Source organism: Peromyscus californicus, unplaced genomic scaffold (genome assembly GCF_007827085.1).
Source record: "Peromyscus californicus insignis strain IS unplaced genomic scaffold, ASM782708v3 Scaffold_13__1_contigs__length_99412109, whole genome shotgun sequence".
In the NCBI taxonomy this organism is placed as follows: domain Eukaryota; kingdom Metazoa; phylum Chordata; class Mammalia; order Rodentia; family Cricetidae; genus Peromyscus; species Peromyscus californicus.
Window position 1 is genome coordinate 85226118 of NW_026294424.1, and position 24155 is coordinate 85250272.

Genomic DNA, 24155 nt, shown 5'->3' on the forward strand with positions numbered 1-24155 from the left:
GGTGCAGTACTGCCCACTTGTGAACGATTGTCTGTAGAGCATCCTGGTGCACGGGTGACCGACATTCCACCTCTAGCCACGTGACTGCCATGTCTGCAACTCTGGCAAGCAAACTGACAGGAAGCCCTAGAAAACTACTGTTTCTCTTGGCTTCATGGATGAAAGCTGACTGGTTCATTCATAAACTCCGTGAGAACGCTCCCTTCCCTATGCACTCTGCTTAAACAAAAAGTGTAAGCAAGTTACCTGGGTTTAAAGCAGAGTAAAACAAGCTAGTTTTCCCCAAAGCCATGTCCGTGTGGAGGAAACTTTTTTTTCCCCATTTGTAGGCTGTGTTTTTAAAACGCAGATATATCCAGCTACACTGATATCCGTATGAATGTGCACACACAGTCATGTTTGAAACAAGACACTTGATAAACTTTACAATTCTGGTGCACTCGAACAAGAAATAATTGTCTTGGTTGCCTAGATAGACTTAAAAACCCTATGAAATCTGAGAAAACAAAAAACAAAAACAAAAACCCTCAAACAGTATGCCCTGATGACACATGTAGAAATGTAGCTTGAAGCTTCGAAGCTGTGTGTATGTGCAACGTTACCTGACTTGTTTCAATGGGCTTCTAACACAGCCGGCCGCAGTTCACAGTTGTGCTGTCTGTGGCAGGTGGCCAACACTCAAGACATACCACAAAGTGATGTGTCCATGACTCTGTTCTCTCCAACAGCTCCAGGTCCACGTCCAGTTCCACGTCCCAAGACCCATCCTTCTGCATCCTCTGGCAGAAGGCTCCTCCCGCCAGTCACAGCATCCATCGTTTTAGTCGTGGCTTCTGCTGTAAACATCCTCACTGCTCTATAGCTTGAGACGATATCTTAACCTTTATTTGAAAGGCGCTAAGGGGATCCCACAGGAGGTCACGAGAAGAGATGTGACAGACAGACTCACTGCATAAAATAGGAACTGTGTATCTCTTCCCTGTTTTACAGTTTAAAAAGCTGGTCCAAATAGTGTCATAGAATTAACTTTTCATCTCTGATTAATTTTAGGATTGAAAAAATCCCAAAGCTGTATACTTTTGATTGGACTCAATAAAACTTTTAAGTTTATTAAATGTCTTCCTACAGAATTTCCAACTATTAAATTACTCATGTGATTAACATGAATTTAATGCCAGAAACAAAATGCAAATGATGCTTGTTTCTTTCTGAAGAATCAAACTTCAAATAAATAGGCAGACAGGGAAAGTGAGTGAGCTCCTAAGACAGCGGGCAGCCTCGTGTTCCCAGGGACAAAGCCCTCGAGAACAGCAGGCAGGAAGCAGCCCCTTGGGGACCCTGTAAGACTTCCCACAGGGAGCTGTTACCTTCTGTCTCCCCTTCTCAGCAAACCCCGCTTCTCCTGGCAGTGTGCACACGTGCTCCAGCAGAGGTGGGACGAGTGAGAGCCTTGACTAGCTACCCACTGCTGAGCCTGAACTCAGCAGTCATCGTTTAGGTCTACGAAGGGTACACAGAGCAGCAGACCCTCCTTTCTGCACTTGGCTCCAAAGACGGGAATGGACCTACCCTCTGAGCCAAAGTGAGAACGAGTTCATGCAGAGAAAACCCTCTCCCCAAACCACTGCCATTGCAACAAGCATGAAATTAAGATCAAAACCCCAGGGGAGAGCGGTGTTACGTAAGCATGCCATGCTCAGCGGCAGCGACTGCTAGCAGCCAACTTGGAAAGAAGTTTTGAAGCGTCTGGTCTTTACGGTGTAACCGCCTCTGCGTCAGTAGGATTCTAGACCCAGCACTTTCCCTACCCTCCACGTTGGTACAACAGCAAGATTCACGGTGTTCTCTCATAATGTCCCCCAGTATAAGCCAAAGCACCACACAGAAGCGTAACGTCGTTACAGCATTTGGGAAGGTGTCAACAGCGGCAGCCCAGGTGAGTCCTGCAGTCAGAAGTCGTATTTAAAAGCGGTGTTCTGTGGAAGAATTACATTGTCTACTCAGCCACTGTTTCAGATGCTGACATAAGAGGGAACTCTTCATCCTAGATGATTTCATTTATTATACTCTAGCCAAAATGTCAGCACTGACAAGTCCTTAAACAAAACACCACAGGACAGACACTACATGAAATTGCAAATTAATAATTTATTTTAAAGATTTCATTTTTAGAAATAAAAAGTTAAAAAAAAGTTTGCAAAAACGGTGATTTTGTTAAATCCTAATTGGTTAGGTATGTTCTGTAAGTTCCAAATAAGTAAAATAATATAAAAATATATCTTCAAGTCTTCATAGAACAAAAGGAAAACCACACAAATCATGAAATACTTGGGATTCTCTTTACTCTCCACCGATGATTTCACAGCTATAGAAGCTGAAATGCATTTACACTCCGGAGCATAGTCTCCAACAGCCACGTAATTACAGTTACTTTGTTAGGTAGGAAGCAGCCATGTTTCATTCTGTGCTATGGAAAGAGAATGGAGACTAACCAGAAAACACTGTGACTACGCCTAATGCTGTTGTAAAATGTACAAACAGTGCAGACACTTTGGGTAACTGTGTACTTTTTTTTAAAGTAAATATAGCTTTTAGATATAAATTTTTCAAAGATTCCCTTTGAAGAGCTTTGTGGTGTCCATTTCCGATTTAATGTACAGTAATTTCTCAAGAACCTCAAACATCCCAGTGAGGAAAAGGATTCTTTTTCCCGTCCATGTGGTCATCATAAGGAAGGGCTGATGGACAAGATGCACTTGCTGAACCTCTGAACAAGTCTGTCAATGGTCAGCTAAAGACACCACCTCTGCTGTGGATGGTTTCACTCAATCCATGTTCTACCAGTTTTATGTCTTCTAGGTCATCTTTTATGATGCTGATCAAGTGGCTGAGGCCTTCCTGTTGTTGTTTCAAATGCTAGAATGAATTAAAGAAAATATAAGATGAGTGTACTGTTCTGTTAAACTGAAGGTTACTCACAAAGTACTCACAATACAGCTCTTAGTGACTAAACACAAGCAGCATGCACAGTGGGACAGTGATCATCAGCACAAGATCACTCTAAAACCAGGTAGACCAGACAAGTATGCATCGACAGTATCTTTAAAATGTGTCGTCTGTATTTTTACAGACAGAGCCTTGAACCAGTGCTCCTGCCTCCCGAATGCTGGGACTGTGGGTGTGCACTACCACAGTGTGTGTCTGTGGTGCTGGGGACTGAACCCACAGTTCCATGCACAGTAGGCAAGCACTCTCTCTACCAGCTGAGCCAAATCCCTAGTCCCAGCTTCTCAATTTCACACACATACCGACCATCTAGACTGTTATAAAACGCAGCTGAGAGGATTTGGAGGAAGCCTGAGATTTACCTTCCCAGTGACCTGAGTTCTGCAGCTGTCTACCCTTTGGCACTTCTATTACATAGATATTTGGCTCTTTGCTGTGGCATAACAATACATGGACCATTTTCAGTGTGAAGGATGTTGTGTACATGCACATCATTGGTCACTGCTTCACAGAAGGGCAATCATACAATACTTGTCCTTGTATGACCACATATTTCAAGATCTATCCATGTTGTTGCATGTGTCAGAATTTCCTCCTCTTTAGGAGGGAGTAATACTCTACTATATGTGTGTGCACACAGGTGTGTAAGTGTCTGTGCAGATTGCTGCCTTCAACTTCCTGGGGTGTATATATCCAGAGATAGAGCTGGTTGGGCATGGTGGCACACACCTTGAATCTCAGCACTCAAGTGGCAGGGCAGTCAGATCTCTGAGTTCAAGACCAACCAGGGTTACATAGTGAGACCTTGTCTTTCAAAAATAAACAGAACTGCCAGATGATACGGTAATTCTACTTTTAATTTTGTTTTTTGTTTTTTTTTTTCCGAGACAGGGTTTGTGTATCCGTGGCTGTCCTGAACTTGCTCTGTAGACCAGGGTGTTCTCAAATTCACAGAGATCCACCTGCCACTGCCTCCCAAGTGCTGGGATTAAAGGTGTGCGCCACCATTGCCAGCCTACTTTTAATTTTTTGAGGAAGCAATTTTTTTTTAAATTTTATATTACTTAAATGTGCCTGAAGGTTACAATTTCTCCACATTCCAATGGATGAGTATTTCTGCTGTTGACCAGCACCCACCCTGATGGCTATGAAGCTGTGAGCTGACACTTACCTGCTTGATTTCTCTTAAGAGGTCTGCATCTATGTAATATCTTTCTTCAGATTTCACAGCTCCAAAATGATTCTGCATCCTGATCTGGGACATCAGTTCATTTAGGCGACCCTAAAGATGAGTCAGAAACAAGCGTTAACAATCACAGCTACTCCTAAAGACGATGGCTGTTTTTGAAAAGATAGCTTCAAAACCATTAGTTACAACTCCCAGGTCTTTGATGTGAAGCACTAATGCAAGCCAAAAGTACCATGACTGAGCATTTATTTTAGGAAGTTTTAATTAGTGTGAACAAATGCTTAAGACACACAATGCTCCACGTTCCTCTGTGATGGCTACTCAACTCTGTTTAGATCACCTCAAACAACCTCTAGCTGGATCGACTTCCAAGTGCTTACTTTGAACTGAGTAGGTGCATTGAGTTCACCCTGGATAGTATCTAGCTGGACCCGCAACTGTTCTTCATCAGCCTGGATGGCATAGCCACTCTTCCTTTGGATTTCCTGTTTGATTAGAACCTATAAAAGACAAGATATCAAACGAGCTAGTAGAATGCTCTTTAAAATCGATTATGGACTTGCTGATAAAAAACTGGCTAAGAACTAATATAGGGGTGCTTTGAAATGCTAGCACTTGGGAGGCTAAGTAAGGCATGAGGACAAGTCTGAGGCTGGCCTGAGGAACAGGAGAGTTCCAGGGCAGCCTAGGCTGCAGAGCTGAGACCCTGCCTCAGACAGTAAAAACCCAAACATTAAACAAACAAACAAGTGTTTTACGCTTACTCTGAAGTGTTTTAGGACAGCTGCCTACATTCCAATTAGATTTTCTTATTAAAGAAAATATCTTTGTATAAATTGTAACACTGCTAAAATCAATGCTGTTTGTAAATTTACCATTTTTGAACTCAAAGACTATAGAAAAAAATAAAAATCATTTCTGTGTTTTGAGACAGGGCTCATGTAGCCCAGGGTGGCCTTAAACTTGACTTGTGCATAACCTTAACTACTCATCCACTGTCCTATCCAAAGGGCAGGATTACAGGCATGCACCACAACATCCAGATTTGGTCAGTCCACTGTAGCCTCCAACCTCCTGGTCAGGTGAGCATCTCGCCACTCTCTGAGCTATACGGGCAGTCAAGCACTGGCAAAAGGCTGCCCAGCAGGAGTAGCTGTGGCCTAAATGGGTGAGTGGCTCCCACTCACTGAGAGGCATGGACATTCTCTGTAGCATGATAAAAATATCCTAAAACTCATCACTGGAATGGCTGCATGGGACTGTAAACACTGAAAACAGACTACTCACTCACAGATGGTATATCCTTTAAGTGAGGTAAGTGTATGGTATATGAATTATATCCCAATGAAATTGTTCAAAAAGGAAAAAAGGAAGCCATCAATGTAAAATAACACAAGAATTAGCCTTTTATTAGCTCGACAGAACTCAACAATGAAATCAGCTACACTGGGGGTTTTCCACATGGACTTGAGTGACTCTCCCTCTGCTTTCTGGGCGGGTACCAGTTTCCTCACTTGGCTGCCCTTACCTTCGGTAATTTTTATTTGTTAGAAAATCACCTATCTCCCCTAGGAGAAATGTGTACCATCTTTTATTATTTAGGTCTATGTGTGTGGCACTGTCCCTCTGATTCTGGATGTTTCTCTCCCTCTGAGAAGGTTCTGTTCTGTTTCAGGTCTGTCCACTGTTATTCTGAACGTATTGCTGGTTCCTCAGCTCTCTCTCTTACAGGTTTCAAGCTTACTTCAGTATCTCTAAAATCTAACAGTGAGCTCCTATTTTAACTGGTGTTTTTGACGCAGGCTTTTGCTCGTGTCCCATCGAATCTGGTACGCAGCACTTGTTTTTATGAGGATTTATGGTTTCACCTTTTGTTGCTGTTCCGTTCCGTCTGTTAAACTGGGAATTGGTTTTAATCATTACTACACGGCCACATTCCTTTTCCTGCACTCAAAAATGTTTTCCGCTTTATGGAACCAGGAGTCATCGATTTTATACCTTCCCTTGTACCCAAACTGTTTCTGTCACCTGTCACTAAGATGAACTTTATACTATTTTTACTCTTATCTCCCACCCTAGAGGATCCTCCGACTTTTGGGTCTTCTTCCTATTTAAAATCACTTCCTGATTTGGCATACATTTCACATATAACCCCGTCTAAACATTGAGGGAATTCCAAATTATTACCTGTAAGGTTCTGTGGGAGAGATCCATGAGTTTTCGCTTGTATTGTGCTATTTTGGCCATAGTTGTAGTTTGATTCTTTTGTAGTTCACTAATATCTTCAGATATGATCTGTTGAAAGAAATGTTTCTGAGGATAAATCCAGTAGGACATAGCAGCTGTTTAACAGGTCCACCTACATGGACAAGCCTGATTCTCGGATAACCTCTCAAAACATTATCTTTAATTTTATTATTTCTACATTTCCTTTTCTTTGTATATGTGTGTATGTCATGTCTGTGTAGGTGCACCAGAGTCCAGAGAGGGTACTGGATCCCCTAGAGGTGGAGTTAGTTACAGGCGGCTCTGAGCTGCTTGATATGGGTATCTGGAACCCAACTTAGGCCCTTTGAGGCAGTACAAGCTTTTAACTGCTGAGCCATTATCCAGCCTCATAATTCTGTATTTTGTTTCCTTCTTTACATATCTATTCCAAGATTTCTTTACAGCTTTAAGATATTTAGTAATGAGGCAACACACAGGGAAAACAGTAACTTTTCAGAAGTAAGGAATTTTAAATAGTACATCAGAATAGATCCAATAACCAGGCCTGAATGGAAAAAGTTAAGATCTATGAACACTGTTGGGCTTAGGGTTCACAGATGACCAGTCTGAGTTGGTAGAGCTGGGAAGACCAGTAGACTCCATATCCTGGTACAGAATACCTGGCTAGGGTAATCCGAGCAGAGAGAAAAAGGAATGATAGAAATCCTAAAAGTGAATACATTTCCTTGTATCCTCTGGCTAGTGATGTTTTCTGTCTGCCCTAGGCTATCTTAATCTTAACAGGGTGGGCTTCATATGTGTGCACACGGTTGTGTTCTGAGAGTACAATGCATATGCTTGTATGGAAGCCAGAGGACAACCTCAGGTGTCCTCAGAGATGGAGGGTCTCTCAGTGACCTGGAATTTGTCCAGGAAGCTGAGCTGGCTGGGCAGTAAGCTTCAGAGATCTGCCTGTCTCTGCCTGCCTAGCAGCATTATCATGCCTGGGTTTTTTCATATGGGCTCTGAGGACTTAAATCAGGTCATAATGCTCAGCACTTTAACAACAGCACTACCACCCAGCCAAAAACATATTACATTCTCTCCATTACATTGAAGCATTCCAACCCTATCATAATTCATTTCTACGCCACTGAGTGTTAAAGAGGACAAAACTGTTGTATAGGCTATTTTACTGCGCCCACCTATGTGGGTCACCTTTGTTTGGGGTGAACTGAACCGAAGGCCTAGCATATGGGACACTACCACTAAGCTACAGCCATCAGCCCCCTTTCCACATTTTACTTTGAGACAAGACCTCACTACACTGCCCAGACAGGTGGGCCTTGAATTCACTCTGCAGCCAATGTGGTCTTGAACTTGAGATCCTCCTGCCTCAACCTCCCAAGCAGCTTCGATTACAGGCCGGTACCACCAGGTGTGGCCTCCATTACTTTTAGTGAAACACCAGGACATTATGAAGGGTCAAAGGACAAAATTGGGTGGTTGTGTTCATCATACAAATTTATTAAAAATTTGGTAATCAGCCAAAAAAGGATGTCTAAGATTTTTGAAGAGAATATCTAAAAACTAGTTTAAAGGACAGAGACGGGCCTAATGGTAAAGGCTGTGCCATAGTCAAGGATAAAATGATTTAATATTAGGAGTCAATTCTCACCAGGTGTAGTGATGTGCACACACCAGCAATCTCAGTACTTGGGAGGCAGAGGCAGGGGAATCAGAAGTTCAAGGTCATCCTTGGCTACATAATGAGTTTGAAGCTAACAATTCATTTTTTAAAATTATTTATTTTTATTTTATGTACATTGGTGTTTTGCCTGCATGTATGTCTGTGTGAGGGTGTGGGATTCCCTGGAGCTGGAGTTACAGACAGTTGTGAGCTGTCATGTGGGTGCTGGGAATTGAACCCAGGTCCTCTGGAAGAGCAGCCATCTCTCCAGACCTGACTCATGAACTCATTGTGTCCAGGCTAACATAATAAAGGGTCTGGAAATTAGGCCACAAGAGTAATCATGCCGGAATTTCTGGACAAAGAAACACTGAAAAGGAAAAATAATTACATGTAAATATTTGTAGGGCTTTTCCGGGACACAGTGGCTACACACACAGAAATGCTGGATCAGTGGAGGAGAACTACATTCACAGAACTGGCCAACAGTTAGAGGGACCACGCTATAAACAGTGAGCTCGCTCCTCTGTCTAATGAAATTGGAATTGCATATAAGAGAACATGGAGGTAAATCCATAGTCAGAACACCCAGATCTTGTTTGATTTTAGAAGTTAATCAGAATTGGGCTTGCTAAATCCTTGAATTAAAAAAAAGAAAGAAACAAAAAAAGGAAAAAAAAAGAGATGACTTTAGATGAATCTAAACTCATAAAATATGTCAAATCCAATTTATGGGGCTAGAGAGTTGGTTCAGATGTTCAGAGCACTGGCTGCTCTTCCAGAGGACCCAGGTTCAATTCCACGTTCACATCAGTCTGTAATTCCAGTTCCAGGGGATCTGACGCCCTCTTCCGGCTTCCAAGCGTACTGCACAATCTGTGGTGTATAGACCATGTATACACAGTCATACACATAAAATTAAAGAAAAAAAGTGTATGTGCAGGGGCTACTACCATAAAGACAGCAGGTGCATGAAGCTGTCACTGTTGATCTCCGGCACACCAGCTCCCCATCAGAAAAGCTAGCAGAGATGGTAAAGACATCTGGACTTCCCACTGTCAGGACAGAGAACGCAAACGGAATGCTTACATCTAATCTGGTCTGGTGCTGCTTAGTCATCTGGTCTTGAACCTTCAGTCTTCGAAGCAGTTCTTTGAAACCCACCATCGGTACAGGAATTAACCTAAAATGCAAGGCCACTTTTCAGAACCTATTACTAAAGCCAACAAGACATAGCTCATTATAGACCTCATGCAATTTTACAATGAATTTCTAAATCCACAGCATTGAGATCAACAGTTACCACGCTGTTTTCAACCTCCCTATTTTACCAATGAGGAAATATAGTTCAGTTAAAACTTTCATTATAAATGAAAATGTAATAGCTGACTAGGAATCCTTCCTAGTTTCACCTCATCCTGCTGCCTTACCATGGTAGAACTGTTTTAAAAAGCAATGAAACTAACTCTTCAAACGTGAGAATACAACTGAGAGTCTGCATTTGTCTGCCTCCTCCTTTCTGCTAAGTGTCAGTTTGTGTATAAAGTAAGATGGTGAAACACTTACTTTTCAGAATCGGGGTTATCCACCTTGGCTTGTTCCCAAATAATAGGATCAACACCTACCACAAACAAAGATATTCTTTTAAAACATGATTTTCTGTGTTTATATTTGTATGGGAAACGTTTTCTTAAAACTAGACACTGAGTTCAGAAGCCATAATGAGGAATTACTTTTAAAAAATGATCATTGCAAAACTAATTTTATAAATATAGATTGAAAGGAAGTATCTGCAACAGACAGGTTAACACATCTACCTCTAGAACACAGAAGAGCCCACATAACAAAGAGCGTAATGAACTGAACAGGAAATGAGCAAAGACATAACAAGGCGATTCTCAAGTATGAAAAGATACTCAACCTGCTCATCAGGGAAATACAGACTAACTAGTAATTCTTTAACTTCCTGCTACAGCAGGTAGGGGAGACAATACATTACAACTGCAAATATAATTGGCAGAAAGTTCCTTGACAGGCACTTTGCCAGTACACCTAACACGCATAACCCAGTGATTCAAGCCTCCTTGTCAGAACTGTACTCTAGTGGACTTCCTGGTGTGGAGGAGAGCATGGGTGCCACTGTGTTGCCTTGGCTGCCTTCTAATTTACTATGCAGTCCAGGTTATGGCCTCAAACTCATGATCTTCTGCATTCCATCTCCCAAAGGCTGAGAGTCCAGGTACCAGAGAGCTTATTCTAAAAAACTATATACACATGTGTTCTAAGATACATTTCTACAGATATTAGCTGCTGCTTAGTTTGGAATGGTGAATGCACAGAAACAATACTGAATTAAGTAAAGTAAGGTATATCTATAGAATACTATAGAGTGTCTAAACAGAACAAAGTTCATCTTCAAGAATGAACGTGAGACATGCTAAGAAACCCTGTAAGTGTAAAGGCAGGCTGCAGCAATGTACGATGCAGAACCCTTTTTCTACTACATGCACATATGCCTACATTTCAAACCACAGGCACAGGATCAGTGGGGTCCAGTGCTATTAACAGTTACCTCTAGGGAAGGGAGACAAGCTAGAATTATCAGGCTCCTTCATTAGGATATATAGACTTTTTTCCCCCGAGATAGGGTTTCTTCGTGTAGTTTCGGTGCCTGTCCTGATCTTGCTCTGTAGACCAGGCTGGCCTTGAACTCATGGAGATCCGCCTGGCTCTGCCTCCTGAGTGCTGGGATTAAAGGCATGCGCCACTGCCGCCTGGCTTAGACTTTTTTTTTTTTAAGTGCAAACATTTAAGTTTTACTTAAATAGTTAAAACAACCCCCAAACATTTCAAGTGAATTATCTACAAGCAGATGGATTATGAATTATTTTTATTACCTCCCCAAATTTCTAATAAATGTATTAGCTGTATAATTTAGATTTACAACTGACTAAAAGACAATATTCAAGAACACCTTCCAAATAAGCAGATGTGTGACAAACCCCAGCACCTACCAGCAGGAGGGTTCTGCAAGAGCTGTTTGATCTGCGCAGGGGACAGTTCCGTTCTGGTCATAGAAAGCGTCACCCCGAGCTGCTGCAGCTGTGTCTTAATGTTGGCTTGCTCAAAGTGGGCATACAGTGTTGTCGCTGGGACCCTTCTCGAGGTGCCATTTGGAGACCGCTCAACGACATAAATGACAACTTCTGTCCTAGAGGAAAACAACCGATTTATCACACACCGACTTCATGACCCCCAGCCACAAATACAAACACAGCACAACGATGTTTTAAAAGACTGCTGTCAGAAACAGTTTTTTGTTTTTTACAAGAAGTCTTTTTTTTTTTTTTTAATTTTTTTATCTTGAAAGCAAACCTCTATGTTAGGCTCATTTGTAAATCAACTTTAATGACAAAAACCAAAACGAGGTGGCTAAATAAGAATTTATCTTTTGAGAAGATCTGCTCAGCAGTATATTCTATATCAAATGTCTCTTACTGTTCCCCGCCCCTATTTACTCTCATGGTTCTGCCAAAATTTAAGGGCTGCTGGCTGCAGACAAGACCCCAGAAGTACAACCTGAGTCAGTCACCGGATATTGCTAGAATAGCAATGACATAACCCATCCAACCTTAAATATCCAAAGTACCCACCACGAGAAGAAAAGAGAAAGGACAGGACGAGAGCCGTCACATGTCCATGAGTGAGCAGTGGCCGGGCTGGACACGGCACTGCCCTTCTCTAACTCCAGCACGTAGAAGAGGCAGGAGAAACAAACACTCCAAGGGCTAGCCTGGGCTACAGAACGCATTTCTGGATAACCAGCACTACACAGCAAGACCATCTCAAACCCACCAAAAACAACAGCAACAAAATCCAACACAAGCAAAAGGAGTCAGTTATTAAAATGCTCCGTTCAATCTGCGTACAGCCACAATGCATCCTGCTGCTCCTGAATGGAAATCTACATGCTAAGTTATCTACAAGCTACAAGCTAGCATCTGATAGGAAATCCAAACTAAAGGAAAAAACTTTTCAACATTTTTGTAGATACGTACTAATCACCAACTAGAGAAAACAGTCCACTGAGATTTATGTTTCAGCAGCAACAAAACCCACAAGGGAACAAGCCACACGCTGTATACTTACTGATCATCTGGCAGTGTCTTAATGCCCTCCACATTGACAGTAAGGGTCTGGTTTCCGCCCAAAACCTTATGCAAGGATTCTACCAGCTGCTGTTGCTGGCTTCTAATATCGGCTTCTTTTTTGTTGAAAACTAAAACCACGAGTCCGTCTTCGTCTTTATTATTGGGCATACAACTATAACCTACAGCCTGTGAAATAAACCAAAGGATCAAAAATCAATGCAGATTTTATACCAAATGTTTAATAGATAGCTTCGTATCTGCTAAAATGATGGAAATGGTAACCAATCTGTGGGACATCACATATTATAAATAAGCTTCATTCCCCTAAACATAAGCAGTGAAATTTCCGTTTCCTCTCCACCATAGTAACTGAAGAATTTCCTCTGAGAGACTTCGGTAGTTATTCATTTCGGAGGTTCTGATACACTGGAGCAACTCCTATGTCATAACCTAACTGCAGAATTAATGGACTGCATGTCCTTACTTCACTATAGAGCAGACTCAGGAGTGTTGAACTAATTTTAAAGAAACAGTTTACAAATAAATTATGTTTAAAGTACAATCACACTGTCTAGATACTAATGATATAAAGAATGTCTATTGTTTATGATTACATATAATAAAACTTTATGAAACAAGTTATTAGTGTACTATTAAATGAGTCAGAGTTAGGCTACATAATATTAAATACAAGGAATTACACATTGCTAAAAACAGCTTACATCTAGGAATATTTTGTCCTTTGTTACCACTTACATGCAACTTTAATAAAAGTATTTAAGTTCATTCATGTGTACATTTATACATTTTACTATGTACATTATATAGCAACTTTTTAAAGAAAAGTTAAAACACTTAAACTGCTACTTCTACCTGTGTTTACTATTGCGTATCTTATTGCTAAACAATATTAAAAATTTCAACTAATGCACTCAGATGACACAGAAATTAAATAACCCTCGTGTGCAAAAGTAAACCACAAAGTGCCCCAAATTCTGAAACTTTCTGGTGCCAATGATGTCCCAAGTCAAAAACTCTACAGCTGACCTTGTATGATGGGTCGCAGCACACAAACATACTAAAAATATTGTATAAAATTGCCTTTATGCTATATGTACAAGCTAAAGCTACATAAATTAATTTCCTGTTTAGAAGAGTTCCCCAAGGTATGTCATTATGTATATAAATACTCCAAAAATCTGAAAAGTCTAACATCTACACTACTTCTCTGGTCCTGAGGTGCTGGAGAGAAGTTCAGCATACACGTGACTAGCATACATGAGGTTCTGGGTTTGATTCCCAAGCATCACCCCTCCCCCCCAAAAAAAAGGCAGGATGAAGTATAAACTTGATTGTAATATATTGATTTGTTATGTGGAAAACACACTGCCAGCTGGGTGTGGTGGTGTAGCCCTACCATCTCAATACTCAAGAGGCTGAGGCAGGAGGATCATTATGGAGGTCCACAAAGGTTCCTAGTGAGATCTGACTTGCTTTATCCGGCAGATCTGTATTAGAGGATTGCTGGACCATGTGCATGGTTTCTAGGTGATTGGAAGGGTCTGCACTGGGCTGAGCTGGGGGGGGGGGTCTTTTGCTCCATCCCTTGGCGTTCCTCTAAAAAAGAGACAGAAGGGGCTGGTGGATCAGGATCCAGGTCCTCCAGAGGCCATCCTGTGTTCTATCCGTTTCTCTCCCCTCTGTCCTTCTATCTAAATTTCTTATCCCTTTCTCAAAAGTACCCTGGGGTAAAATGTGGGAGGCGGTCTCCCAGCTGGCCTCCCACAGATCATGAGTTTGAGGCCAACCGTGGTTACTACATAATGAGTTCAAGGTCAGCCTGGACTATCACTGCACAAGCCCCTCTTCTGGAAAGGAAAAAAAAAGGGGGGGGGGGGGGGAGAGACCACACATATACAAAAAGCAAAAACAAAGAAGGAAATAAACAGTCAAGGAGACACTCCACTGTCTAAAGCGCAGACCACCTGGAGTCCAATTTCAGTGAGACGGTTGTTACAGACAATGGAACGGGGCCAAGCAAGCAGCCCGCATTCTTCTCTTGCCTTTGGCATCCAACTCTAAGAGTAACGGGGTTCTACATGCCAAGGAGAATCCCCTGCACTGGCTGGGAGGCACTTCCCTGACCACTAAGGGACACAACCCTTACAAGTCCAGTACCTTTAAAGTGACGGGCAGACCATGCCTTCTTTTGGTTTCTGTTCGTTTTCATTTACTGAAGGGGGCATGCCCTGGCACACACAGGGAGGTCAGTCTCCTGCCATGTGCTCTGGGGAAGAGTGTCAAACTCAGGTCATCAGCTCGGTGGCAAGCACCTTCCTCCACTGAGTCAGCTGCCGGCCCTGGGTTGTTTGTTTGTTTGTTTTGAGACAGGGTCTACTGTAGCCGGGGCTGGCTTCCACCTTGCTCAGCAGCTGAGGAGGCCTGACTTCCGGTCCCTCTCTGTCCACCCGAGCTGAGGATCAGGTGTGCATCACCACAGGCAGCTTGCCACTGTTCCTCTTCTGCCAACACCTTCCTCGCTCCTACTCTGGTGGCTGTGTGGTCACACTCCGAACGACACATAACACTTTTTCAAACATCACTTTAATTTTACAGTTTTTGTTTAAAATAAAAAGTGTAACCACACCATTCTCAAGAAATACTAAGGAACCATGAAAACACTTTTAAATGTCATTTTCATCTGAAAGTTACTGTCTCTCTTATAGTCACTCTTTAAATGAAGACCAAAGAAACAACTGGTACCTTAAATCGGCAAAAGGGATTTTCCTGTGTAAACTCCACGGGAGGAATATTGTTGTTGAAATATCCTTTTCCTGTTCCCCAGAAGGCCTGAAGCTGGTTCCACTTTGCCAAGATGGCATCTCTCTCATCTCCCAGTAACGTCGGGGCAGAAAGAGCACTGGCAGTGTTGATGAGCTGGTTGGACTGGGCGGGAGCTTGTGCAGGCTGACTGAAGAGCCCGCCCAGAGCTGAACAAGGAAAACAAAACAACACACAAACAAGCCAGAACACTTAGATTCAGGTATGGTGAGCAAATCCCTCCCCAGCTGTCCACCTTAGGAACTGATTTCTGTATTTTCTTACATATGGGGGGGGTGTGCAGCCAAGACAGGACAGAACCGAGAGGAAAAGCAAGCGAGCGTCAGCTGTCCAAAGCCTGAGATGTCAAAGAGGACCACAGTGGAAACAGCCAAAAGGCACACTAAACGATCAACAGCTTGTGGGAAGCTCGCCTGAGATACTGTCAGGGTCTCAAGTGTAACGGACCCTCTGGAGTGCAGGGCAGAGGACACGGTTATCTGAGTAAACAGCTCTACAGATGCCCCAGATAACTCAAACGGATGGCGTAGTTAGGAAAAAGGCCAGACTGCTGAGAGCAGACGCTTCAGAGACGCAGCCGACAGCACCTCAGACCAGCAGAGCTGTGAAACAAGCCGGCAGTGGTGGCCACGCCTTTAATCCCAGCACTCGGGAGGCAGAGGCAGGCGAACCCCTGTGAGTTTGAGGCCAGCCTGGTCTACAGAGTGAGTTCCAGGACAGCCAGGGCTGCACAGAAAAACCCTGCCTAAGGAGGAGGGAGACAAAACAACAAAATAAATAAATAAAAATAAAACGATAGTGCCACAATCCACAAATGAAATTCAAATCCTTTAAAATAGCAATTAAGACCCTTAATAATCTGGAAATTTTCTCTTCAAGTTTTATATCTGAGAGGGTTAAACAGAACACAGTATGTTCAATCATGTGTGGTAGCTCATAGCTCTAATACCAGCACTTGAAAAACAGGCCAGCAGTTTGTGGCCAGCCTGGGCTACATAGTGAATTCCAGGTCAGCCTGGGCTACAGAGTGAGACCCTGTCTTTCGAAAAGGAGAAAGAAAAGAAAAACAAGCAAACACACACTATGTTCAAGGACAACCGGATCTCACTTAAGGCAAGCGTTGAGCATGCTCAGTGGCCAGCAAAGAGCCAGGGCACTGGACAGACCTCGCTAGAACCATTGAGTGAGACTCGGGAGCAACTGAACAGCAAAGACCCAGGGCACTGGACAGACCTCGCTAGAACCGATGAGTGAGACCCGAGAGCAACTGAACATTCAGCAAACAGAGCTCAGCCAGCATGTAACTAACGTCAGTAAGGACATAAATGTAAACAGTCTTCTCTCTCTCCTCAAGGCAGATGCAGACAAGGCCGAGGGGCTGCTGCAGAGTAAGTGCTACCATAGCAGCATAGGGACCCGAGGGATAAGCAGGAAGAGCACGCACCAGTGGTCACAGTGCTGGGGAAGGGGCGGACCGCGCACGGATCCCAGGAACTAGCTGACCAGTTGGTCTAACCAAACCAGCACATTCCAGCTCCAGTGAGAGAGACTTGATCTCAAAAAAATAAGACAGAGAATGACAGAGGAAGACATCCAGTGTTGACCTCTGACCTCCACATGTATATACACGCATGTACACACATACACATAAACATTGACAAGTGAGATTATGTGACATTGAGAAGCTTCTGTATAGCAAAAATAATAATTACAAGAGTGAAGATAACCTACAAAATAGGAGAAAATCTTTGACAATTGATCCAATAAAGGAATCACATCTAAAAATATACAAAAAAACCTCATAACATTAAATAAAAATCAAACAAATAATCCAATCAGTAAATGAGTGAAAGAACTAAGACAGACAGATCTCAACAGTTAAGAGTGCCTGCTGCTCTTCCAGAGAGCCCATGTTTGACTCACAGCGGACCAAAGTAAATAAATAAAGTTTAAATGCTTGGCAGCCTAATTTTTAAAAAACAGAGGACCAAGAAGGCTGAGCCTGATGAAGCAATACTTTGCTGATCCACTCCCAGGAAAAAAGGGTTGGAGAGACAAGCCCTATTGGAGAGGGGAAGAAAGAAAAAAATCACAGGGCTAACTGTATCACCCAACATTTAAAAAAGATCAGAACCAAGGAAGTGAGGTGAAGTTCTTTACAGATGAATTGAGATCAACATTACTTCTGAACCCATAAAAAATGAACTGATCTAAGGAATGATTACCAAAAACAATTAGACATTACACCTCTTGATAAAGGCTATCCTATGATAGTTTGACAAATAAAACAACCAATCTATCTATATAAATAAGCCCCTGGATCCCATTCAACAACTGAGATACAGATGACAAGCACTACGTTAAACTAGGTAAGAATGACCAGTAAAGAACCGACTGAAAACCTCTGAAGGACAGAAGACTGGATTTCTTCGGGAATCGGTAACAGGAAAGGAAGTCTGCAGAGATCTAAGAACGCAGAGCTGAAGAGTTACGTTCACACACGTGAGCGACAGAACCACAGAGGATGAAGCCGGTTGTAAAGGATGGGACAAGAGTTCTTCCAATGGAGCAGTGCCTAGAAGGAGTCTGCTCAGGGTCTGTCCTGACACGTCAAGGGTGTGCCTGCCCCTTATGTATAATATAATAAATTATACCACCTTACATAGATTTCTCCATTTGTACGTATTACTTTTAGAAACAACAAAACTTATAATGGAATGACCTCAAACACAGGGCCTTACAGTTCTAATCATGCCATCAGGCTTTTCTCTAATTCCTATCAAGCGTAAGTATGAAAAGCAGCTTTTGGAATTCTTCGGAACCTATTTACAGTCCTTAAAACAGACAATCTGCATCTGAAGCAATGGTGCTGGCTGTTACTGCTACAGTTTTACATCTCAAGATAAATAAAAATCCCACTTACTAGTTTGCTGCTGCTGCTGCGGCTGCGTATTAAATCCTCCAAATCCCAGGCCGGTTCCCAAACCAGTACCTAAACCAGTACCAGTTCCCGTCGCTGTGCCAAAACCAGTACCGAAGCCAAAACCTTTGTTCTGAGTGCCACCGAGAAGGCCTTTCAATGAGAAAGCAGAGCTGCGTAAGCTAAGAACAGCACTTTTACCGGCTCCCGATGACTTCAGACAGCCTCTTACCTGTACTGCCTGTGTTTGTTGGGGCAGAAAAGCTGAATGCAGAGCCTGTACTTGTAGTGGTTGTTCCAAAGCCTCCAAACCCACCTAATTAAGAAAAAGGATAAAACATAAAGGTTCTTTTGTGTATGCACATAGAGGGAGTTTCATCTTCAAATGCTTTTGTAAGTAGTTGCTAAATACAAAGAACATACTAATCTAAATTTTCCCTTTTTTCAACATCATTAAAAAAATTCTACACTATTACTAATACACTGCAAGAAACAAATGATGAAGTATTTTAAATAGAAATAACACAATACAATACATAGTCCTTTAACTAAATGGGTAACATGATTGAAAAAAAATACATTAAGACTTTGGTCCTACCTCTAAAATGATATGTATGTGCCTTTAGACTAGCTATTACAAATTCAAGTGTCTCTATGATTTAGACTAATCAAGTTAATGAGACTAGGTGTTTACTGACAGGGGAGCTGGTCAAAGTGAATTCTGTTTAAAAAGTAGCTCCGAGTCAGGTGGTGGCGCACACCTTTAGTCCCAGCACGCAGAGGCAGAGGCAGGCAGATGTCTGTGAGTTTGAGACTCTGGAAAAACAAACAAAAAGAAAAAAACAAAAAAAGTAGCACCAGGCATGTTATTGCAGAGGATGGCTTTGCCAGCTTGCAACCTTAATTTTCATGAATCAAGTACATGTACATTAGCTTACATTTCTTTTCAGTCTGTGTGAAGAAGCTTTTCAAAGGAAACACACCGATAGGCTTACCTCGGTAAAGAAAGAATGTCTTTCTTGAAGGAGGAAAAGGGAAAAAAAGTGGAGTGGCAGGAAAGGTAGCCGAGGATACCATGGGCCTCGGGAGCACACTGGGGCAACTCTGACAGATTTTATTTTTAAGTAAGTCTAGAAACAAAGTTAATCTTAACATATCTAACACTATATGAATAGAATGAAATGCTAACCCAATTTTTAAAGAGTATTGGTAGTAGTTACCTATTTATAAATATGCTGTCAAAGACTCTGAAAACATTTGAGCCATAAATGCTGAGTTATACTTCAGGTTGTCTGAGATTCTAAATCAAACCTTGTATATTCCTTGTAATCAGATAGCCTCATCAAGATTGTAACATAGGATGGGCGCGGTAGTGCCTGCTTGTAAAGCCTTTGAGAGAGAAGCTGATGCAGGATTACAACTTCTAAATGAGCATGAGCTACACAGTGAAAAGTCATCTCAAAAAAAATAGTTTTAATCATTTTTGTGGTGCTGGGTATTGAATCCAGGACCTTGCACATGCTAGGCAGGCAAGTACTCTAATTCTAGTCTATAATGTAGATTTGGAAAATTAGTGCATAGGTATTGCACACATGTAACTTATAGATTCTACCGCGATACTGCCAGCTAAACATTTGGATGAAACACCTAAGATAAGAAGTACTGTCTTTAGTCCCCTTTTAACTTCCTACTTTCAAAGAAAAACTATGTTATCTGAATTGGCTACACAATAAAAACACTAGTCAGTATCTTATCTTGTTTCAAATTACCAAAAGTGCTTTATTAGTAATAGTAGACCTGCATGGATACAAAAAAAAAAAAAAAAAACAAAAAAAAAACAGTAATTTCTAAAGCTCTTTGCTGAGGCTGCTGATTAACATATCTGAAAGCAAGCAAAACACAATCATATCCGTACAACTCAAAACTCAACAGTGACAACTTCCAATGGACATGGAGTCAAGCAAATACGAACAGGTTTATTTGTTGCTGTGGAACTATGTGGTTTGCTTTATTCTGAAACATAAATTTCAAAATAAGGTTTATTTTGCCCAGTGCCAATTTTAAGCAAAGTAGGAAAAGCAAATACACCAAGGGCAGGGATACGTAAACACTTCTTAACGAGTCACTTTACCTTTGGAATTTTTGAGTATATTTCACATTATTTTCAACTCAGAGAATAAGGTGACTTAAGAATAAGGCTTCATAAACAATGCATAACCAAGTGAATGGACAAAAGACCTGACTTTCCAAGTAAGTCCAGGATGTAATGTTTACCAGATGCATATAATTGGCATGGGCAGAAGTGGTATAACATAGACTATGGACGATAAATTCATATACGAGCAGCTGAGGGTCAAGATTTCTCCAAGGGTCATTTTATGTTGAGCTCACAGAAGCCTATTTTAAATTGGGACATACACATCCATTGTATTTGTGTTCTGAAAAAATTTAATGATCTTCAAACAAACTGCAGATTAAAAAAAAAAACCCTTGTAATTCTCTTCTTGAATGCAAAGATGTCTAGCCTACTTTTTAGAACTCAATGTCATCTGGTAAATTAAACTGCTCATCGAGAATTTTCCAAAAATGCAGCAAAGGATTGGAGAGTCTACAATTACATCTCTCACAGAAATACATACTAACGTGTGGAAGTTGATGGAAGAAAAACATTGTCATACAGACTGAAAACCAAGACAGGTCACCGCTGTTCGTATAAGACTTGTTTCTCTTGGAAACACAAGGACAATAAGATGAAATCTCGATGAAATATGTATAAAAAATGAAAAATGACTGCAGGAGTCCAAGAATCCCAGGGGAACGCTGAGCTTATACTACAGCTAATAATTTGAAAAAACGTTCTATTTAAAATTCCATTCCAAATTCTTATCATTTTGAAGCTGTACTCTGTATGATTAAATGCAAACCCAACAAATGAGTATTCTAACTCTCCAGGCTTTCCAAAAAACCCCATCTTTTAAGACAATCAAAACTTGATATACACTTAATTTGACCTCAGGAAACGAATCCCTTTCGTTATTAGACAAGTGTCATTCTCCCCCCCCCCCCCCCCCCCCCCAAACTCTAGGAACATCGGAACATTCTTGGACTCCAGCCCCCGACCCTCGTCACACACATGACCCGCAGTATCTACCTGCACTCGTCAGACTGTTACCAAAATTGAACGGAGTCGCCGAGGTGGTAGAAACACCGAAATTCCCAATATTAAAGTTCACTGCAGGGTTAGCAGTTAATCCGAAACCCCCAAAATTAAACCCAGTGGCGGTGGAGTTGGCAGTCTCAAGCCCACCAAATCCTGATAGACATGGAGGCAGAGAAACAAAAATTTGAAAAGGTGAGAGGAGGGGAAGAGAAAAGGAAAAGAAAGCAAGATAAGAAATTACAAGAATCAGCAAGAGGTTTCACAGCGTGAATAAACCTGACGGGCGCCGGAACCGGTTAAGAAAGCGGAGGAGGTGGGGACAGGGAGAGGAGCTAAGGGCACGAGGGGCCGGGGTCGAGCACCCACCCCACCCCACCCCGGCCTGGGGAGGGGACGGAGGGAGCTGCGGGTAGCCTGGCTCCAGCCTTAGCCCTCTGGGCCGGGAGACCGAGGCGGACGAGGGGTCGCGGGGTCCCGGGGAAGGGAGAGGGGCGTAGCCTCCGGCCTCTCCCGGGCGGAGTCCCCGGTGGCGGGAAGCGACGCGGCGGCCGGGCCACGCGGGATGCACGCGCCGTGCGAGCCCCAGGGCGAGCCTGAGCAGCCCGCGGCCCTCCCGCCGTCGCCCGCCCTTTCCAAATGCCCCCCGAGGTGTCCCGCGTGCCAGGGCAAGCCGGGATCCCCAGCCGGAGGGGATCGGACCGAGAGGGGCGGGCCCAAGGCTTCCGTTCCCCGGAGGAAGAAGGCCCAGGGGCTGACTCACCCGCGGGTGCCGCGGTAGCTGCAGAGGTGCCAGAGGTGCCCGAAGGAGCCCCAAAATTGAAAGCCATGTCGCGGGAGCAGCGCTGAGGTTGGCCCGGGCTCCCGCGGCGCGACGCTCAGTGCTCACCGCTCTTCCGTCCGGCCGGGAAACGTCGGCCCGGACCATTAGTTCCGCCTCCTGTCTGGCCTAAGCGGAGGAGGTGTAGGAACCAGCCAAGGCTGGAGTGGGAGGGGTAGAACGGGAACGCCTCTCGTCCCGCTCACTTCCGGGGGTGTGTGGCGGCTTCACGTGGCGTGGGGCGTCACAACAAAGCGGAGATGAGGGGCAACTGGGCGTGGAGGGTCTCCTGCCGGCTCTGAGAAGCCGTCTTAGCGAGGGGACCCGCTGCTTGCACTAGGGTGTGACGGTGCGACCCTGGCCACCGAGGAGTGGCGCTTCCCGGAGGACGTGAGGCTGGGGTAGATGAAGCTGCTGGGAAAGAGGCTTTTCGGAGTGATGGGCAGGTGATGGGGCTAGCAGTCACACGTGTGGTTACTCTGTGGCACGCACTCCACTCCGCGTTTTTGCATAGTTTAAACTTAATCCCCGGCTGTATTTTCAGTTTGCCACCATCGCCATTGAACGAGAGGGAGGGCTGACCCCAATGAAGCCAATGAGCCCTCTAACTGCCCACGTCTGTGCCCTGCGTCGCATTTCTCGGGAATATTTAATTCTCAGCCCCACAGAGAAGATTCTGTTATTGACTAATTTGCACCGTCTTGAGATGGAATTATCCCCAAAGTTCATGTCGCCGGTGCGTCCTGGAATCTAGTTTGGAACAAGATTTTCTCGACTTGGTTCGGATCCTTTTTTTTCTTCTAAAAATGTGTGTTGTGCACGGTACTGTGTTACACCAGGGCATTTTCATACAAGTATACATCGTATTTTGAACATATATTTCTACACCCTAAGTTTTTCTTACCCCCACCCCTCCCATTAGTTTCCTTTGTCCCCCTAGCAGTTTTATTAAATATATGATTTTATGTATATATTTAAACTTAGGAGTCATAAATGAGAGAAAACATTTGTCCTTTTGTGACTGGCTTAATTTATTTAATACGATTATCTCCAGTCATCTCATTTTTGTTTAAATGACTTAACTTTTATTCCTTGTGGTTGAAAATTCCTTTGTGTACGCATCCCTCCGTTGTTGGGCAGTTGGGTTTGTTAACTATTGTGACTAGTGCCACAGTAGACATTGATGGGTATAAACATCTAGTTTATATATAAACTGAGTCTCGTGGTACATCTAGTTTTACTTTTTGTGAGGAACCTCTTTTCCCCAATTTATTTTCGTGTGTGTGTGTGTGTGTGTGTGTGTGTGTGTGTGTGTGTGTGTATATGCGTGTGTGGGGGTGTGCATGTATGTTGGGAGAGTGCATGTATACATATGTGCACATATGTGTGGACACCAGAGATTGACGTGGGTGTCCTCCTAATTTACTCTTGTTTTTTGAGACGAGATCTCTCACTGAATCTAGAGTTCATCGATTTGGCAAGAGTGGCAGGCCAACAATCCCCAGGGGACTTGTGACTCTGCATGCCCAGGGCCAGGTTATAGGGGACTACCACTGTGCTAGTGCTAGGCTTGGCTTTAAATCTGGACCTGAAGGTTGAGCTTCCACCCTCAAGCTTGCACAGCCAGCACTGGACTGCCTGAGCTGTCTCCCAAGCCCCAGTTTTGAAAAACTACCATTACATTTTGTTTCCCTGTAGATGATGGTCAGGATTTCATATTCTTCCCTGGGAGCGATAAGAAAATCTTTGAAGAGGTTTTAGACCAAAGAATGTTATGATCTGAATTTAATTTTTAATTTAGGGAATTAAAAACAACCAAACAGCCATGTCTATAATCTCAGCATTCAAGAGGCACAGGCAGGAAGGAGGACTGAGTTGGGGGCCAGCCCAGGATACACAGTGGAAGTATCTCACACACTTTTGATGTGCATGTGAATGTGGTGTATGCATGTGTGTACCTTCGTGCACAGGTGTGTGTGCTCATGCATATAGGTGGAGGCCGCAGGAGGGCATCTGGTGTTTTCTTCTCTTACTCTCCACTTTCGTCCCTGGATACAGCGTCCCTCACTGAACGTGGAGTGTGTGGCTTTTCCGTCAGTAGGTCCCGGGGATCTTCCACTCTGTCTGCCCACCAGCACTGTTGTTAGACACATGCATGACCACACCCAGCTTT

The 24155-nt window shown here is 43.1% G+C and overlaps 2 protein-coding genes and 1 non-coding gene across 4 annotated transcripts in view; 2 read left to right on the forward strand and 1 right to left on the reverse strand.

The window, feature by feature from the left end:
• Positions 1–2017, forward strand: part of Art3 (ADP-ribosyltransferase 3 (inactive)) — a 36678-nt gene extending 34661 nt beyond the window's left edge. Inside the window, exon 12 of the mRNA XM_052735837.1 lies at positions 729–2017. Coding sequence (XP_052591797.1) covers positions 729–862 — 134 coding nt within the window. The 3' untranslated portion in view covers positions 863–2017. The remainder of the gene's footprint in view (positions 1–728) is intronic.
• A 111-nt stretch (positions 2018–2128) lies between these two features.
• On the reverse strand, positions 2129–22101 carry Nup54 (nucleoporin 54). Of its 2 annotated transcripts, XM_052735375.1 has the most exons (13): positions 21926–22101; positions 21157–21318; positions 18238–18321; positions 18009–18158; positions 15008–15234; positions 12243–12430; positions 11108–11304; positions 9660–9714; positions 9183–9276; positions 6383–6490; positions 4576–4695; positions 4178–4288; positions 2129–2916 (listed from the first exon to the last, which is right to left on the reverse strand). In XM_052735375.1, exons 1-13 carry the CDS (start codon positions 21990–21992, stop codon positions 2788–2790), a joined length of 1692 nt encoding a protein of 563 aa, XP_052591335.1. In that variant the 5' UTR covers positions 21993–22101; the 3' UTR covers positions 2129–2787. The 2 variants fall into 2 exon arrangements, with proteins under 2 accessions (XP_052591335.1, XP_052591336.1); XM_052735376.1 differs by lacking the exon at positions 21157–21318.
• LOC128109188 (small Cajal body-specific RNA 4) lies at positions 17065–17204 on the forward strand. The gene has a single exon (XR_008217728.1). It is a non-coding gene; the product is annotated as a small Cajal body-specific RNA 4 (non-coding RNA).
• Positions 22102–24155: the final 2054 nt, after the last annotated feature.